Here is a 19,865-nt window from a genome sequence, read left to right as displayed (position 1 = left end):
CTAACAGACAATGCACAAAACCCCAAATATTGACTAACCACGCAGGTCAAAAGGGGTAACAACATTAAGGTGGTAGCAGTTCTATGCACATTTCCATTGCTTTAGCAGGGGAGTTATTCTAGACAGGTATAACCATGCATTAAATCTATTAAAAGGATAAAGTAGGTGGTACAATTAAATGTCCCATTATGTCTCCACTGCAGTCAACAAGAGTTTGTCACTAACTTCAATGAGGGGTAAGAGGCAAAAATAGTTTAGAAGCATTTTTTTTTTTTAAGTCCTTACATTCAGCCTTCAATGAGTTTTATAAAACAATTTTTGCTATGAAAAAAGTATACTTTTTATGTTACATTTATAACAAAGCTTTTCAAGAAAATAATAGATACATGTATTCAATTGCATCAGACTTTAAATGAAAAGACTACACAATACAAAAAATTTAGAACTTAAAAACTCAGGAGTCTAATTGGTCAGTGCTTTTCTAACCTATAAAGATGCACTTTCCTCTCCACCAACTATACTCAACTTTAGCATATGGAAAGGATTTAAGGGGAAGAGTAGTTAAGGTGGATTCTGTTCACGAATATTCAATAATAGACAAGTTTTACCAATCAATTGCAAACAAGAAGAATAACTTTACTAGCAGACACTATCAGGTAGTTTAGGCTCCAAAAAAATGCAGTATTTTTAGATTTTTTTTTTTTTTTTTAAAGACAAATGTTCTCAATTTTTTAAATTAAATGAAAATAGCTTAATGGAATTTAGACAACCCTCACCCTGTTTGAAATCCTAACAGAGCACTGTACTAGTATATTAAATCCTGAAAATGAAGCTGACCAATTACTAATGTCATTGCTCAAACTAGGTGCAAAAAATTAACAGCCTAGTGAAAAAAAAAATATATATATTTTTTTATAAAAACTTAGTCAGAAATATTAGTAGTGCAGGTAACAAAAATGTTTTAAGCCTGATAGTGATCTTTGAAGCCACAACATATTTTAGCATCTAGAGGAGTACTTAAAAATGTCAAAATAAAAAGTGCATCTTACTGTTAAGTACAAAAACTAAGTTTCTGAATTTTTGGTGTGGCTTTTATTCCTTTTAGGTATAATAAAGGAAGATGTTTAAACCAAATATGTTTAAATAAATTACATACTTTCATCTTTTTGGTGGTGGCTTTTCTATATTGATAATTACTTTAATATTTGCTTATTCATTTAATTCACAAGGAAATGCTAACAAGCACTACTTGTACTACTGACTAAGGAGCACGCTGTAGTGAATATTCTTTAGAGATTGTATCTAAGATCCCTTCCTTAGGATGAACTAGACCACAGACAGACTATTACACACTTTTTGCAAAGTTTCAAAGGAAGATTAGAGCTAAAGCTACCATAGCACTCAGAGCAACACAATTCTTAGTTTGTGAAGAACAAAAAGTGACCAGAGAGGGAGGAAAAATATTCCGGTTGTTAAGATTTCTACTCTGTATAAATTTATGTTCAAATGAATAGCCCAATAACACTTCTAGCACAAGGCACTGCTCCCTCTCTGTAACAGTGATCTTAGGATCCAAATGTTTCATCTGATATAAAGAGGGAGCTAGAAGCCAGAGTGCAGTAGCATTCAACATTAACCTGATTAAAGAGACAGTAACCTTTTTTTATCCACCTTGTTGTATGAGTTGCTGTGACCCCAAAAAAATTAAAAAAGTACCACTTCCAATTTCTTTATTATTTGTAACCTTTTGAAACTAATCACATAGAACTACAAAATTAGCAAATGCGTTGAAATCTGTATACAAAACATAAATTACCTCTAATTTCAAACTCAGTTATTATTGTACCACTCAATCTTTAGAAAAAGTGGCTCCAAAGGTAAATCTCAGACCATTCTTAAAAAAGGAAACTGTTCCTTTAATGTCACACCCTGCCCTCCCCCCCACACCCAAATCTCCACAGATATCATTTAGTCATCCTCCTCAGGGACATTTCCAAGATGAGATTTTATGTTCCGTTCCCACAACTTCTGGTTGTCAGAAAACCCATGCTTTCCTTTGTTGAAAGAATTTGGTCCTGCTGAGGTTGGTGTATCTCTGAAAAATAACAATTAGATGTTGAGATTAGTTTAATAAAATAGTTGGGAGAACTGGATGTGTGACTCGAGTGTTTCAGCTTCACTTTGCTGTTTCACATCCAGCTTGCGTCAGGAGTGGCCAAAAGTTACAACTGTTGGTATGACTCTTCAGGGGCGTCTTATGTGAAATGAGTTTAATTGCCTCAGTTTGGTTTCCAGTGACTAGGTGTCTGTCACAAGAAGTTGTCACAAGTGGCAGTGTTGTCACCTGTTCCCAGAACTGATCCCTCCAAAATCAATCAGTCAGACACCCAGGCAAAGGGGGTGGGGGGGGGGGGGGGGGGGGGGGGAAGAGGGACAGAAGGAGAGGTAAGCTACACTGCTGCTGCCTGTGAATACTGGCTTTATGGATAAAAAAAGAAGAACACAGGATCCAGGCCTGTCAATTTTGCATCTTTCAATAATAAGCCTACAGACACTATTTTTTTTAAAAAAGAGAATAAAAGCAGTTTAACATTTTAAAAGTCTGAGACCCAAACTCAGCCCTCATTTCTGGGGGAAACTTCACTGAAGACACCTATGTTTATATTAGAGCCTAACTTGGCCCTCACACACACACTCAAAGTTGTAGCAGCCAGAAAAATAAGTTTACAGTTATGTCCAGAGAATGTAAAAATCCATTATACACTCATATTATTCTCAGTAAGAGTTAAGTCCCAATATGGAGAGATTATGCTGGTGTCTTAACGATAGCATACCAAACTACTTCTTATGGGGCAAAATTAATTAAAAAAAAAAAAACCAAGCACACCCTCAATTTAACCCAAGCCCTTTTTTCCATATGCAGAGATTCAAGTTCTGAACAGACTACCCAGTCTAGGAATATTTATGCTGTGAAGGGTAAAACCAGACAGTTTGGGGCTGGGAAAATCTGGAGTTTGATAGTAAAAAAAAAACAGGAAGAGCGGAAGTAGTTTGCTTCTTGTTTTAGTAACAACCACAAACTGCACCCAAATTTCCATTCTATGTGAGGAAGTAGAACCTCTCTCTTCCAACTCTGGCAAAGCTAAGAGGGTATTTAAATGGGAGCATATCTGCAGGCCTGCATTTAGCCACAGCTGAAACATGAGAGGAATTCCATTTGTAATGTCTCATTTCTACAGAAAGAAACACTAAAGCTACACTAACCTGTTTGCCCTTCCTACATTTCTGGACCATATGCAGGACTCAATCTGAGCTGTAGAAGGTCCATCATCCTCACCCATTCAACTCCCTCCCACCCCTCCTTTGGAAGAATGAGGTTAAAGCTGATCTACCTTCCAATATTCTTCATGCGCATCTTTGCTTCTGGAGGCATTTCTTCTGGTTCACTCTAGTTAAAAAGAAAGAACATGGATGTTGGGCACAGTTAAATATTTTATTCTTCTCTGTTGAACATTCAGAAGCCAGACATGAATGGAGATAATCTCTCAGGAAAGTAATACGTTTTAGAGCACACACTGCCTCTAGTCTATAAAGCCATGAATACAAGTAAAGAAGTTTGCATGTGATAAGTGGATCCACACTGTAGAGAAAGGTTTCAGAGTGGTAGCCATGTTTGTATCAGCAAAAACGAGGAGTCCTTGTGGCACCTTAGAGACTGACAAATTTATTTGGGCATAAGCTTTGTCGAAAGCTTATGCCCAAATAAATTTGTTAGTCTCTAAGGTGCCACAAGGACTCCTCGTTGTTTTCACTGACATTTATATTTATATTCAAATTCAGTAAGATGCCAGTAAACATGCAGTATGACTTATCAGTAGCTACCGTTTTGGTAGCATGAGTTAATCACCTTCAGCCATTTGCCTTCTAGGGCAGACTTGCCCATTGTATCATAATATGTTGCAATGATACCCCAGAAGCTGTCTCATGACCTTTTAACATTCTGTAAGCATAGGGCTCCAACAAATGGTAATACCACACTATCATCAGGAAAATCTTGGGAGAGAAATGGTACTGATGTCAACCCTAAGGACTTCTTTCCTGTGTGTCTCCTCTTCTACCTCCACCCTATCAGTTTTCCTTCCCTTTTCCTGTCTCCTTTGTGCTCATGAGGTCTGCAGCAATCACAGCCACTACCACATCATATTCATCCAAGGTTTTTCTATACCATCACATTAGCAATCTAAGTATTAAACAGGTTATTTAGCATTTCACACATGGAAGAGGGCTTGATGGGAAATGGACTGGCAATTGAAAAGCACTTTTGCAATGTGTGCAGAAATAAACTACTTAGTTTCTTCATTAATCTCTTTACAAGCCAAGCCAACTTTTGTATCCAGCTCTATGTATAAAATGGTATTTTGTGACAGAGAAGCATGGCAGATGCAACTGAATCAGAAGTGTGGTAGTCAGGCTTATTGATGGTAGTCACTCAAGCAAAATATTAGGTATACTAGGGTTTGCCTCAAAGGAATACATGGCCATGGTATAGATCAGTGAAGAACTGTACCATCAAGTATTCTAAATTACCCATCTTTTATTAAACTTAAAATGGAACACATTAAATAAAGTATTACGTGTCACTCACTACACTGTAGATGTAGCCCACACCTGAATGTCTCAGCAGTATTTGGATTCAGTACACAACAGGAGGAAGACAATTACACTAAAACCACAAAAAGAGGGAGCATCTATTTGCCTTTCTCCTCCCTCTCACTCCAAGGAACATTGACAGCACTTGGTGAGTTACAGAAAACAAGTGTTGAGGAGTCAGAACCTCCTGAACAGTCAGCTCTAACGCAACCACATTGCCCTGTCTGTCTGCTTAACTCCATTTTAACATCTTAATTTGTGTGACCAATATGCCTGTTCAAATGTGTCCCCTACCCCCTCTTCCTTAATACACTACAGAAACCCATTGGTCCTGCTGAGGAATGGAAACTCTTTTTGCATCTCACAATTGAAGTCTTGTGTTTCTGCCAACACAGCTAAGGGCAAACCTCTCCATGCCCTTTCCCAATTAGCTGAATTGTTTACCACCATATTATTGTACTTCACTAGAGGGAGCATCATTTATTTTCAGTTACTCTAGCCCCCCCATTATCAAACCCACAGACAAAGCAGCACTGAGAATTTGAACTGGTTTCTGGCAGGGCAATCTGGAGAGCTGGGCTCAAGTTCCATAAGTGAAAATGAGATTACTGGTCTCCTTTCTAGTGAAATTTTATTAACATTTCCAATTATCACAGATATTGACCTTTGTCAGTTAACTGCTCATATTCTTATGTATATGCTTTGCAGTTTGTGTAAAGTGTGGGTGGTTAAGCAGTTGTGGAAAAGCCTTGAAAGAATGTGGTTTAATTGGTCCTGAAAGGTAACTTATAAAAGTCTGAAGAAAAGACCCCAATTATCAGGAATGGTGCTAACTGGTTTTAGCATGGAGCAGTGCTAAAGTCATGTAGGTTCTGATAAATAATGTAATTAAAAAGATAAATTATTAATTTCATTGCTAGTATCTGCTGTCTGGTGTTGGAGCCAGCCAAGAACCCTAGGCCTAGTCCTGTTGTAAGTATCTGACCAGTGCTTATAACTGCATGTTACTATATGGATGTGATGACTGCTTAGGCGTTTAAGGCCTATTTGAAGTGTCCCTATAAATACCATTCAACCTTTAGATTTAATAAAGGAATTTATGGTTGAAATTGGTTTTGTGGTGGTATTCTGTATTACTGATGATAAAATAAATAAATAAATAAATAATAAATTCTAACAATGCGTTTAAGGGAAACACTGGATCAGTTCTAAATTATAGCGCATTGGCATTTTTGTGGAGAAGCTTACAGAGTACCTACTCATGCTGCCTAACTCTAACCAGGACTAACTGTTCCCCTCTTTAGTGAGTGCCAGCCATCAAGTGGTATTTACTTACATCATCATCTTCATTGAAAACTGCTGCTACAGAAAGGGTTTTTGGAGCAAGGGTGGGAGCAGGCTCTTTAGGTTTCTGAAATAGATTGAAAACACACCAAATGAAATCAGACAAACCTGCTTACTTGACTAGGATCCATTTAACCTTTAAAGACTTTTTTAAAAATGGAATTCATTCAACATCTTCACTGAAATTGAAGCAATCTTTTTAAATTGATTTCTAACTGGCTAAACTAAAAGTCAAGATAGTTCTCTGAACCAGACAGAAAATAGTTTTCCAGTAAAGGTCAAGGGAGCATCTGTCCATTTGGGCAAGATGTTTTCTGATGAACTAGTCCGATCCTCCCAGGTTTCAATTCCCTACAAGCAAGTATTAGTTTCTTCCAAACAAGCACATTACAGGGGCATGTGGTTACTGGTGAATGACATGGGAAATTAAATCAGAATCTGAGCAGCTTGTGACAACTATGTCTCAAAAATAACACACAGGATTTGACCATATCCCCATCTGTTCTTTATTCTTGAGGCTGCACTGGAGTATTTAAGTCTATCAACCACAAGAGGCTGAGCATGTTTGTCTTTTTGTACTTTAATAGGTCTTAGTATTTTTCTTGATTGAACAATCCAATGCTTTTTAACAAATGTTTCCAATTCAGAAGCAAAAGGTAACATCAGACTGTTTCACACGGAGTCTGTGTTGGCAAAAGTTCAATTTACACTTCCCAACAGACACCTCTATTCAAAGCATATCCAGCTATCAAAATCTGAGACTTTTTTTACTCTGTGTAATGCAAAAGGAATCAAAATTAATTACTGCAAAGAAAAATAAGATGAGAAAATTTAAACTGCTGGTAATAACTTTGATTTACATAGAATCATCCTACTCTGGTGCACAATGCTTCCTCACTTCTGTAGTCTTATGGAGACATTCTGCGTACGTTTACACTCTGTAGTCATACATACAGTACTGGGGAGGGACAGGATTAGGTTCAGTGTGTAGATGCATCCACATCTATTCATTATCCTACCTGTAAGGAACAATTGCTGCTAAGAAGTTTGTTTTCCCTAGAGGCATCAGCACAGACCACTAGGATAGGCCAGAGGGCAGGTAAAAAATAATGATCCCAAACTGAATGCCAACGTAGTTGAATCAGTGAACTAGAAATCCTATGAGCCAATTGAACTTGCTAGTGGCTCAAAAGGCATCGTTGTCAATTTTTCAAGGACTGAGTTTACCCTATTGTGTATGTTCTAAAATGTTTTTTTGTTTGTTTTGTTTTTCTGGTTTGAAAGCAACATGCTCTTAGAAAAATATCCTACTGAGCAATCTATTTACCTTCTGCTGGTTTGTAAAGTGCTGACGTTGCACCTACAGAGTTCTTGAGGAATAGAGATTGAACTGAACCTATTTAACAGATTTATAATGCACATTTCACTGTGGTATTTAAGAACTGTGTAAAAATTACATTTATAAACAAGCAGATGCTTGCCTGTCCCAGAATAGTGAACAATGAAGCAGGTTGGTCAATGGGAAAAGTAAAGATCCATTTGATTGGTAAACTGGAAACCTCTTCAATTTAATTTAATACATCCACATGAAACAAGCAGGAGAGGGAATTATCAAATCTGGCCTGCACAACAGAGGATTAGGATTCTTGGAAATGTAGCATGGCAACGAGCCCCTTTCCTGTACATTCTGCAGATACTGATCTAAGCACGTATTACATTCTAGTATCTTTAAATCAAGCCGCTGAAGAGGCATTTGTATAAATTAGACTAACTGGCCTTGTGATAGAAGAAGCAAAAATGAAAGATACATTTTCCAATGCACAAGTAATATCTTAGAAGTTAAAGATGACAAAGAATTACTAGTCCACCCACAGGTGTCAGTGCAAGATATAGTGCTTTTTCCCTGCATCTAGTTATAAAAGTCCTGAGCACTGAAGCTTCCAGCACTCCTTCAGGAAGCTATTCCAGGCTTAGATCTTATTAGAGAATTATTTCATATATTCAAGGACAATTTAGAGTTAATTTTGTCCCATTATTCTTGCTCTCTCTTGGACAACGCTAAACAATTCTCATTGGTGTTATACCCTTAAAATACTTACTAGAACAAAAGGATAGGCCCTACAACGCTTCCCCACGTCAACCTCAATATTTTTAGTCAACCTACCAACATTAAGTTTCATTAGCTTTTTCTCCAAGTCAGTCCCTCAAAAACAAAATACTCTCTTGATCTTATGTTTCCTTTAAAAATAAACCAAATGTTCAAACAACTTACATTTGCTCCAAGTTTGATGGATATCACAGGTGCCTTCTTTGTTGTCTGACTGCCTATGCCAAATCCAAACTTGGACATTTTGGCAGGAGCAGGCTTTGTGGTGAAATCTTCAGCTTCTTCATCAGCTACTCGTTTCTCTGCGCTTCGACTCGAACTTTCCCCTCCATTACTGGAAGAAACAGTCTTAGTTTTCACAGGTTTTTCTGCCTCTTCTTCAGGTCCTGGTGAAGTCGAAACAACTTACCAAGATGAGCTATTTTTACTGAGCAGATTGTTGGGAGCAGCAACCTCATAAAGCATTGTTATGGGGAGGGTAGTTACAGTGCCAGCAGTCTCCGCCACTGCTGCATATACAGTAGACAGCACGTAAAGACCAACAGTGAAAGAAACTGCAAGCACTTAACTAAAGTAGTACAAAAAAGTCTTTATATACACAAAAGTCTGAAAAAGCATTGAAGCATCAGATCACTATTAATATGGGACTGAAAGTTTATCTAGACAGTTACATTTAATTTTATAAACAGTCTTCTTGGGTCTAGGTTGCACAAGTTAACATTTCACATTTGGAGTCCCAGTTTCAAACCTAGTGTACACAATTTAAGATTACATACATTAGATTTATTTACATAAAAATGCCCATGTCAGTCTATAAGCTCCCTAGGCAGATCATTAAAACCATACAAGTGGTTGAGACTGGTAGTCTTAACCTAACTGCTAATCACTGCTTGTCTACATCCCTCAATTCAATACAACTGACAGATTCTGTTTCGGGGGAGATCAGCACCAGACTCACTAACTGAAGCAAAGTGCTTTTGAGAAGCTTGCATCACGCCTGGGTTTGCACAAACATATGGGAAATGCCCTTTTCCTGTGAAAATGACCCACCTAGCAAAACACTCCCATCACACCTGTGCTCATATACAGAGCTCCCTCAGCTACACCAAATGAAAAAATGGTCCTTGGAAGTTTCACTATGCTCCTGGAACAGTACACACATGGACACAGCTTGCTCCTCTGCTGCTGCAAGAGCAGGAGGAATAGGAAAAAACAATGGAGAATGGACAGAAAAGAAGGGAGTTCACATCAGTGATCTGAGGACAATATTATAATGTTTGGGATCCAACTAGGTCCCTTGCTACAAGGCAAAGCAGGGGATGGGAGCACCACACAGGCAGCAAATTCAGACCCTGAGTGAAGGGACTGCCTTGCACTGCTCACTAGCAACCGCCAGCAACCATGTGGAAAAAACAGCAGTTCAAAACTGGGGATGATTACCAAGATTGTAACCTTAGGGGAAAGAGAAAAAATTTGGAGAAACAGAGGGGCTAGGGAAACAGGGAAATCTCTGAAAGGGGAAGTCATACTGTGTTTTAGCATAAAAGAAGTCTTTAAATACATATTTAGATCTTAAATATGATGCCTCCATAATACAGCACCACTATTTTTCCTAAGTGCTCATCCATGGTGCCCTCTCTACCCATCCTCATCCTCCATCTACAGTAACTCCTCACTTAACGTTGTAGTTATGCTCCTGAAAAATGCAACTTTAAGCGAAACGATGTTAAATGAATCCAATTTCCCCATAAGAATTAATATAAATAGGGAGGGGTTAGGTTCCAGGGAAATATTTTTCACCAGACAAAAGACTATCTATCTATATATATATCTATATATATATACACACACACACACACAGTACAAGTTAAACAATTTAATACTAAACACAGCAATGATGATTGTGAAGCTTGGTTGAGGTGGTGAAGTTAGAGGATGGAAAAGGGAGGGATATTTCCCATGGAATGCCTTACTGCTAAATGATGAACTAGCACTCGGCTGAGCCCTCAAGGGTTAACACATTGTTGTTAAAGTAGCCTCACACTCTACAAGGCAGCACAAATAGAGGGAGGGGAGACAACAAGGCAGACAGAGAGAGAGAGAGAGAGAGAGAGAGAGACACACACACCTCATGTGAGAGAGAGACACATTGCCCCTTTAAGTACGCTGACCCCACTTTAAGTACATTGCCTTTTTAATTAGATCTGCAAGTTGAGACAGCAGCTGCTCCCAGCAAACTCCCTCTGCCCTGAGTCCTGTCATGCCCCCCCATAGAGATGGGGTAAGCGGGGGGAGGGGGCAGGAGTAGGGGGGAGGGGGACACCCTGACATTAGCCTCCCTCTTACCCCCCTTACCTCCACCCTCCACACAGCAAGCAGGAGGCTCCGGGGAGTAGCTCCAAGGCAGAGAGCGGGAGCAGCACATGGCAATTGATAGCTTGCTGGGTGGCTGCTGCACAGGGAACTTAGGGGAGCGGGGAACTGATGGGGGGGGCGCTGCTGGTCCACCTTGGTTCCAAGCCCCCACCAGCTAGCTACAACCGGCTGCTCTTTCTGCAAGCAGTGGACAAAGCAGGCAGCTGCCAAACAACATTATATGGGAGCATTGTGCAACTTTAAACGAGCATGTTCTCTAATTAATCAGCAATGTAACAATGAAACAATGTTAACCAGGATGACTAAGTGAGGAGTTACTGTACCTATAATTTCCTGCCATGTTTTCCAAGTCATACAAACAGCCTGTCCATGATGTTTCTTAACTGGGGAGCAAAATATACTGTTAGCTCACTGTTTCAGTCAGCAAAACAACAATAACTAGATGCAAGCAACTTAAAACAGTTATTTACCCTTGGGAGCATAACAGACAGTAAAACTGACTAGGAGCTCAATGCTAATTCGTTTCACTATCCAGGAGCAATGCTAGTCTGTGTTGCTACCCAACTTGAGGTAGGAAGAGAGAAATAAAAATGTGGTGGAGGGAGGATGAGGAAAGAATAAAGTTACAGACAAGTGAGACAGAATCAAGAGGAAGAAGGATACATGAAAAAGTTACTTAGAAACAGCAATGTTCCTAGTTCTAATGCTAGTATTCCATCTGACATTTCTGAATGCACATTACAGAGCAATTTTTCTAAGTGTGCCTTAAAGCAGCTCTAAGTGCAAGATTAGTCTTATATGTAATCAACCAAAGTTTTCAATCTTAACTTTAGAAAATGGTAGTTTAGGATAGGACATATTTAATCAAAAATGTTTCAGGCAGAGAAACACCATTGTATTTGGAATATGTTGTCTTGCCAATGGATCATAAACAACCCTTTCTTAAAATGCTGAAAGAAATAACTTAGAGAATTTTTCACTTGACCAGAGCTCAGAGAGCTCTCTAATAATGATCACAGCAACAAGATGATCTTGTCACAAAGTTTACTATACAGCTCCACTGTCTAATTAAGCTTAAGTTCAATCAGTAAAGTGTGGAAGTTCAGAAGCCAGTTTTAGCAACTACACTCAGCTGTCCAAACTGAACTGGAAGGAAGGGAAGGCCTGGGAATCTCAAAAGAAACTCAAAAATGGGTTCTTCTGGAGAGAAAACCCTTGCTGGCTTGCAAGCTAGAGAATCACAAAGGAAAGGAATGAGTGCAATGAGCCAGCAGGATTTTATATTATTGCTTTTTTAAAAAAAGACATTTTCCCAGTCAGCAGTCTGGCCAACTCATTCTCTACTTCGTGGTATTTTATTTTCTTCTCTTTCATTCCTCATTTTGGATTTTTTTTTGCTTTATCTAAAGGAACAGAAACTGAAGCAGTGTGTTTATTGCTGGCAGGTTGTAAATTTTGACTACAGGAGCAAAACAGAATGATGTGTGTATTCATGGAAGAGTCTGAGGAATAACTGAAGAGTGATTATGCAGATCAGACACCCTCAATAAGAGTGCTGGGAAGCACACAGCTAAGAAAAAAAACATGTAGTTATGCATCAGTGAGTACAACATGCCTGCACTCAGACTGGCTGAGAATTTAATTTCTGGCAATTATGTATTTGAATTGATAATGCAGTATTTAAGTAGTTGGCCAATGTCAGACTATAGTTTTATTAATATTTCAAGATTAACCAAAAATTAATTACCTGAACTGGAAGTTTAGCCAAGACTGACAAGCCTTCTCTGAATTTATTCCTGGAATAGTATAGATTGTTCATTGGCAAGGAAATTACAAGTGAACTGGAATCTCAACCATTTCAAGAGACCTTCTCACAGGTGCCCATATGTAACAAGTTTCAGGTAAATATAAATAGGACAAGTAGAGATGGGTTTAGAGCTTAGTTCCTGTTCTTAAATTGTGTGCACCTCCCTTTGTTAAGCTTTTGTATGTTACCATTCCTGATTCTACTGAAAATCTTGCAGAAATCAGAAGATAAGCTTGCATAACCATGCAAAGTAATCAATTTTTCCAAGAGATGCAGCAGTATGTGCTGAATATTAGAGGAACAAGATAAAGCCCTTTATATGTAAGTGCTGCACTGAAATTCTATATGCAGTGAGGGTAGACAATAAACGGATCTCAAGCTTAGAACCACTATAACATTACACACGTGATGCATAACATTAGTATTGAATAGGAAAAGTGTATGATGATTTTCTGGACTCTAAAGCTCCTATTCTTTCTCCCACCCTTCTCCTTCTGACAATCACTAGCCTCTCTCACCACCATTCTTTGTACTTCACTCCCCTGCCACTCTGAGCTAATCAAGATTATATTTTTAAAGAAATTAACATTTCTTCCTATAGAAGCCCAGATGTATTGCATTTCTGAAGTCTTCCTTCTGCAAGAATTTCTAAGCACTTCCCTATTAAGCCATAGAAAGCCAAATTATCTATTTTAAAGACTAAATTTAAACCTTTCTAGGTCTCCAAACACTATAAGAAGAAAGTATAATACAAAGACAGGGAAAGCCCTTAGTAGGAACATGTTTAATCAGTTATGCCTTTCTAGAGTACGATTTTTACAAAGGTAGATGAGCTTACTCATTCAAAAGGGCAAAAAAAGAGACTCTACCCAGACCAGATATTTGCTTTTATGGAACAACTAAATCATTATCTTTAAAAACCATTAAATAAATGTCAACTATCAGGGGGTAGCTGTGTTAGTCTGTATCTACAAAAACAACAAGGAGTCTGGTGGCACCTTAAAGACTAACAGATTTATTTGGGCATAAGCTTTCCTGGGTAAAAACCTCACTTCTTCAGATGCACAGAGTGAAAGTTACAGATCCAGGCATTGTTATACTGACACATGGAGAGCAGGGAGTTACTCTGCAAGTGAAGAACCAGTGTTGACAGGGCCAATTCAATCAGGGTGGCTGTAGTCCACTCCCAATAATAGATGAGGAGGTGTCAATTCCAGGAGAGGAAAAGCTGCTTCTGTAATGAGCCAGCCACTCCCAGTCCCTATTCAAGCCCAGATTAATGGTGTTAAATTTGCAAATGAATTTTAGTTCTGCTGTTTCTCTTTGAAGTCTGTTTCTGAAGTGGGTTTTTTTTGTTTGTTTGTTTTTTGGGGTTTTTTTTGTTGTTGTTGTTGTTCAATGATAGTGACTTTTAAATCTGTAATAGAATGACCAGGGAGATTGAAGTGTTCACTTACTGGCTTTTGTATGTTACCATTCCTGATGTCCGATTTGTGTCCATTTATTCTTTTGCGGAGGGACTGTCCGGTTTGGCCAATGTACATGGCAGAGGGGCATTGCTGGCACATGATGGCATATATAACATTAGTAGATGTGCAGGTGAATGAGCCCTTGATGGTGTGGCTGATGCGGTTGGGTCCTCTGATGGTGTCTCCAGAGTAGATATGGGGACAGAGTAGGCAACTAGGTTTGCTACAGGGATTGGTTCCTGGATTGGTGTTTCTGTGGTGTGGTGTGTAGTTGCTGGTGAGTATTTGCTTCAGGTTGGGGGGTTGTCTGTAAGCGAGGACTGGCTTGCCTCCCAAGGTCTGTGAGACTGAGGGATCATTTTCCAGGATAGGTTGTAGATCATGGATAATGCGCTGGAGAGGTTTTAGCTGGGGGTTGTATGTGAAGGCCAGTGGTATTCTGTTATTGTCCTTGTTGGGCGTGTCCTGTAGTAGATGATGTCTGGGTACCCGTCTTGCTCTGTCAATCTGTTTCCTCACTTCCCCAGGTGAGTACTGTAGTTTTAAGAAGGCTTGATAAAGATCTTGTAGGTGTTTGTCTCTGTCTGAGGGGTTGGAGCAAATTCGGTTGTATCTTAGGGCTTGGCTGTAGACAATGGATCGTGTGATGTGTCTTGGATGGAAACTGAAGACATGTAGGTACGTATAGCGGTCAGCAGGTTTCCGGTATAGGGTGGTGTTTATGTGACCATCACTTATTTGCACTGTGGTGTCCAGGAAGTGGATCCTGTGTGTACTGGTCTAGGCTGAGGTTGATGGTGGGGTGGAAATTGTTGAAGTCCAAGTGGAATTCTTCAAGGGCCTCCTTTCCGTGGGTCCATATGATGAAGATGTCATCAATGTAGTGCAAGTAGAGGAGGGGCATTAGGGGACGAGAGCTGAGGAAGCGTTGTTCTAAGTCAGCCATAAAAATGTTGGCATACTGTGGGGCCATGCGGGTACCCATAGCAGTGCCACTGACCTGAAGGTATAAGTTGTCCCCAAATCTGAAGTGGTTGTGGGTGAGGACAAAGTCACAAAGCTCAGCCACCAGGCGTGCTGTGGCCTCATCAGGGATACTGTTCCTGACAGCTTGTAGTCCATCCTCATGTGGAGTATTGGTGTAAAGTGCTTCTACATCCATGGTGGGCAGGATGGTGTTTTCAGGAAGAACACCGATGCATTGAAGTTTCCTCAGGAAGTCGGTGGTGTCTCGAAGATAGCTGGGAGTGCTGGTAGCGTAGGGTCTGAGAAGAGAGTCCAAATAGCCAGATAATCTTGCTGTAAGAGTGCCAATGCCTGAGATGATGGGGCGTCCAGGGTTTCCGGGTTTATGGATCTTGGGTAGCAGATAGAATACTCCTGGTCGGGGTTCTGGGGGTGTGTCCATGTAGATTTGATCCCAAACTGAAGCTGGGAATTTCTTGAGCAGATGGTGTAGTTTCTTTTGGTATTCCACAGTGGGATCAGAGGATAGTAGCCTGTAGAATGTGGTCTTGGGGAGTTGCCTGGCAGCCTCCTGTTCATAATCCAACCTAATAATCTACTAATGTTATATATGCCATTATGTGCCAGCAATGCCCCTCTGCCATGTACATTGGCCAAACCGGACAGTCCCTCCGCAAAAGAATAAATGGACACAAATCGGACATCAGGAATGGTAACATACAAAAGCCAGTAAGTGAACACTTCAATCTCCCTGGTCATTCTATTACAGATTTAAAAGTCACTATCATTGAACAACAACAACAACAAAAAAAACCCCAAAAAACAAACAAACAAAAAAAACCCACTTCAGAAACAGACTTCAAAGAGAAACAGCAGAACTAAAATTCATTTGCAAATTTAACACCATTAATCTGGGCTTGAATAGGGACTGGGAGTGGCTGGCTCATTACAGAAGCAGCTTTTCCTCTCCTGGAATTGACACCTCTTCATCTATTATTGGGAGTGGACTACATCCACCCTGATTGAATTGGCCCTGTCAACACTGGTTCTTCACTTGCAAAGTAACTCCCTGCTCTCCATGTGTCAGTATAATAATGCCTGGATCTGTAACTTTCACTCTATGCATCCGAAGAAGTGAGGTTTTTACCCACGAAAGCTTATGCCCAAATAAATCTGTTAGTCTTTAAGGTGCCACCAGATAATTTGATACTGAGTCTTCTCTTTCCCAAAATTGGCTTCCAGGACAGCCTGTTGAGGTGGTGTGAACGCTACTTCTATTAGCTACATTTAAGACCAGTAGTGGATTGCTAGCTGCAAGAGCTTCCCTATAGAAAGGCCACTTGCATGATGAGCTGCAAAATGTTTAAAGCAGCCCAGTGAAAATTTCCCTTAAGTACTCTGTTTCTGTAGGTAACATAAGAAATCTAGATACTAGTCTTCTTCTTGCAAAGCTATTCTTGAAGTAGGTTTACCAACCATTCTCTAAGCCCCACAGTGCATTTGGGTTTTTGTGCTTTCATATTCTTTTTTCTAATGTCAGCCAGATCATATTCCACCTCTCTTTTCTACCTCCCACAAGCATCACTGCTATTTCCGTAACTACCCAGACCTGTGCTCTGTATTTAGGTCATAGCTAGAGGAATGTTACTTCAAGGAAGAATTACTCACTTTCAAGTCAACAAAGACATATAAGTGAGCAGTTTTCACTTTCTTTTCTGTGTAGGTTGTGCATCTGAAACTGGACTGGCAACAATGCTAATTTTATAGCTTTCTCAAGTTTCTTCATTGCTCATCCAATAGATCTCTTGCCTCTGGGCAAGGTTGAGAGTTCCGGACCACAGTATAGGACTATTAAGAGTCACAACAGAACAAGAGCACTTCCCACCTATATTCATTTTGGAAGGCCTTCCAACTCAGGAAAAAATTGAAGATTTCACATCAGTTTCCAAAGAGCAAGAAATAACTCCAGTGTCTTGGCCAACCTTCCACTTCTAATTAAAATAATGTTCTACTGTCCAAGGTTGTTTGTGGGCCATTGAAGACTGCATGTCTGCAAAACTATTCGGTCACTGAATTACTAGCATCTAATTTACTGTTTCGTAAAGCAATGAGGTTTAAGGAGCTACACAAAACCAAATGTTTTTGTACAGATAACGATCTTTAGAGAGGCCTAAAATGACAATATTTATGTGCCTATCTGAAGTCATTCTCACTTGTGAAGTCTGTTTTAATTAGTTTAAAGCCTTCATTTAATTGCCAAAGAGTGGCCCCATCTGAAGTCCCAATGAGTTATGTTTAAACAAAAAGGGGGAGAGGGATCAGCCTTTGGCTTGGCAAAGATACCATTACCACCAGGTGGAAGATGGGGGGAGAGGGAGGAGAACACTCAGCTTTCCAAGAAAACGGACAATAAATGATATGCTGGTAGATGCTAATACCAGACTCAAGTAACATTAACCTCATTTTCACTATAAATAAATAAAAAAACAAATCTTGTGAACTGCTACCCAAAAAAAAAAAAAAAGGAGTATAATATCTGAAGTAGTGTAGTAGTGTATAAGGAAAATGATAGTTTACTGAGAACTGTATGCACCATATAACTTATTTTTTTAAATAAGCTGATCCTTAAGAGGTAGCGGTATTATAGCGCCAAAGAAGCTACAATACACATTATTTCCTTCAATATATGGTACAGCTGCTCATTGGGCAGTTTGGTAACAAAATATATGTATTTGTTTATGCAAATTAGTCTACTGGATACCTTATGTAAAACTTTTTTTTTTTTAAATCTATTTTTTTAAAAACATTTCTAATCAGGGAATATGACAAAAAATGACATTCCTTGACAATACTAAGCCCAATCCTGCAGTCTTCATTCAGGCAAGATCCCCAGTGAACAACAGGAGCGTTACCTAACTAAGCACAGCAGGATCAGGTCCATTAACTTTAAAGATCAAGTTTAACTACTAGGTACAATCCAGTAAGAGCAGACCACACAGGGTTAATGACTAGACTGCCATTTTCCCTCTGATTCAAGTAGCAAAAAAGCCCCAAAAGCCAATGCCATGAGACATAATTTCAAAGATGTGGGTACCAAATTTACTGAGATCAAGATCTCCACCAGACTGGTCTAGTGGTCTTAACACATCAAAGGAGGACGCCCCCTCCCCCTGGTAACCCTCCCCAGCATAGGTGCTAGAACAAGGGGCACGGGGGGGGGCGAGCACCCCCGATTTGAAATGGTTCCCATCACATACAGGATTTACGGTGGGGTTCAATAGGTCTCAGTATCCCCACTATAAAATGTCCCAGGTCCCCTGCCGTACAGCCCCAAGCGTCAGCGGGTCGGTCCCGGTCAACGCTGGTGACACCCCCACGCTGCCGCTGCAGCCCAGGGACCGCCACGCCCCGGCCCGGATCCGCCTTGCTGGGGATGAAACCATCCAGCCAGGGCGGGCCCGTGACTCACCCCAAGCGGCCAATCGCCCGCGGGCCGCCGCACTGAAGCCACCCGGAGCCAGAGGCTGCTCCCCGGCTCACCCCCGGGCTGGGCGCCCAGCAGCGGGGCAAGCGGCCGGGCTCTGAGCAGCCGGAGACCGCGCCCCGGGCCCTTTCCCCCGACACACACCGGGCCCGCCACCCCCAGGGGACCCCACCCGGGTCCCTCCCGCTGCCCGCCCTCGGGTCCCTCGTGCGCGGGAAGGGAGGCTATGGGGTGAGCGGCGCTGCGTGTTCACCTCCGTCTGCCTGCGGCTGCTTCGGCTTCTCTTCTCCCTCTTTGCTGTCCGCCATTTTCCCCCACCGCCTCCCCCCGGGTTCTGAGCATGCGCGGTAGCCTCCTTTAGTTCTCCCGCTCCCTCCCTGCCAGAGAGGGGAGGCGGCCCCAGAACCTCTAGAAAGAACTCGCCCCCTGTGGCTGGGGGTGACGAAGGCGGAAACGGTCAGCGCGTCACATGTCTCAGGGCAGCAGCGCTTCCGATTAAACAGCTAGATGCTCACAGACTCAGGGCAACCTGACTTCCGCTGCGTATGCCAGCGCCACAGCGGAAGAAAGATGGCAATAAGCCGCTCTCTGATTGGTCAGGAGGAATGGCTCCGTCCTAACCAATCAGAGTGCCACTTGGGCATGGTTGGGGATCAGCAGTGGACATTTAAAGAGCCAGGACAGGAGTTGATCTCTCATCCTCCTCAACATAAGTTTTCCTGCCCCAATGGGCTGGGAGGTGGGGCACAGACAGAGAGTGACACACAGGGTGCCCCACATAATGGCAGGAGAATGTGGAGCAAATACATGTCATATGGGAGCCTGGCTGCTGCACCATCATCAGCCCTCAATTCAAGGCTGATCTCTACCACAGATTTACATATGGGTCCTGAGAGATCTCTGGAGTCCATTCCTGGCTCCACAGATCCACCTGTACTTGGTACAGACACAGGTCAGGCTGGGCCTGGCCTGAGCAGCCACTGCTCCAGAGTGAGCAGACTCAAAGCCCAGTGAAGTCAATGGACAGACTTTGGTTTGAGATTCATAGATTCTAGGACTGGAAGGGACCTCAAGAGGTCATCGAGTCCAGTCCCCTGCCCGCATGGCAGGACCAAATATTGTCTAGACCATCCCTGATAGACATTTATCTAAGAAAATTTAATGGAGATATCCCATCTCCTAGAACTGGAAGGGACCTTGAAAGGTCATTGAGTCCAGCCCCCTGCCTTCACTAGCAGGACCAAGTACTGATTTTGCCCCAGATCCCCAAGTGGCCCCCTCAAGGATTGAACTCACAACCCTGAGTTTAGCAGGCCAATGCTCAAACCACTGAGCTATCCCCCCCAGGAGATCAGGCCCACCATCTGATGCTGAACCTCTGAGCCCTGAGAGAGGAGAGTCCTTTCGCTCAGACAGATAGGAACAGCTCACGGCTTTAAAACCAGATGTCCCAGGTTCAGTCTCTGCTACTAACGACACAGCCAGGATCACACTGTAACAAGGGACGGCAAACAGGAGGAACTGAACTATAGTTGGGTGTTGTAGCTACATTGGTCCCAGGATATTACAGAGACAATCTTCATATTACCTCATTCACCTTGACTCTCTATGAATCTTTGAAGCTTGGGACAAGCTTCCATCCCCACTCCACCCAGACCCCAG

The 19,865-nt window shown here is 41.3% G+C and overlaps 1 protein-coding gene across 4 annotated transcripts; it reads right to left on the bottom strand.

The window, feature by feature from the left end:
* Positions 1–692: 692 nt before the first annotated feature.
* Positions 693–18,656, bottom strand: PCNP (PEST proteolytic signal containing nuclear protein). Of its 4 annotated transcripts, none has more exons than XM_034790252.1 (6): positions 18,457–18,634; positions 10,801–10,860; positions 8,267–8,487; positions 5,987–6,061; positions 3,393–3,448; positions 693–2,095 (listed from the first exon to the last, which is right to left on the bottom strand). In XM_034790252.1, the coding sequence occupies exons 1-6, from the start codon at positions 18,509–18,511 to the stop codon at positions 1,969–1,971; spliced, it is 594 nt and encodes a 197-aa protein (XP_034646143.1). In that variant the 5' UTR covers positions 18,512–18,634; the 3' UTR covers positions 693–1,968. The 4 variants fall into 4 exon arrangements, with proteins under 4 accessions (XP_034646143.1, XP_034646163.1, XP_034646156.1 ...); XM_034790272.1 differs by having other exon boundaries at positions 8,267–8,435; positions 18,457–18,610; XM_034790265.1 differs by lacking the exon at positions 10,801–10,860 and having other exon boundaries at positions 8,267–8,435; positions 18,457–18,656.
* Between the last annotated feature and the right edge of the window lie 1,209 nt (positions 18,657–19,865).

Source organism: Trachemys scripta, chromosome 1 (assembly GCF_013100865.1).
Source record: "Trachemys scripta elegans isolate TJP31775 chromosome 1, CAS_Tse_1.0, whole genome shotgun sequence".
Lineage (NCBI taxonomy): Eukaryota > Metazoa > Chordata > Testudines > Emydidae > Trachemys > Trachemys scripta.
Note: the sequence above shows the minus strand (reverse complement) of the source record. Positions and strands in the feature narration are given on the sequence as shown.

Coding starts and splice junctions, on each gene's coding strand:
- PCNP (XM_034790252.1), bottom strand. CDS start 18,511: ATGGCGGACAGCAAAGAGGGAGAAGAGAAGCCGAAGCAGCCGCAGGCA. Junction 3,449..5,986: donor TTTTCAATGAAGATGATGAT/GTAAGTAAATAC, acceptor CTTTTTAACTAG/AGTGAACCAGAAGAAATGCC. Junction 2,096..3,392: donor CGCATGAAGAATATTGGAAG/GTAGATCAGCTT, acceptor GTTATTTTTCAG/AGATACACCAACCTCAGCAG.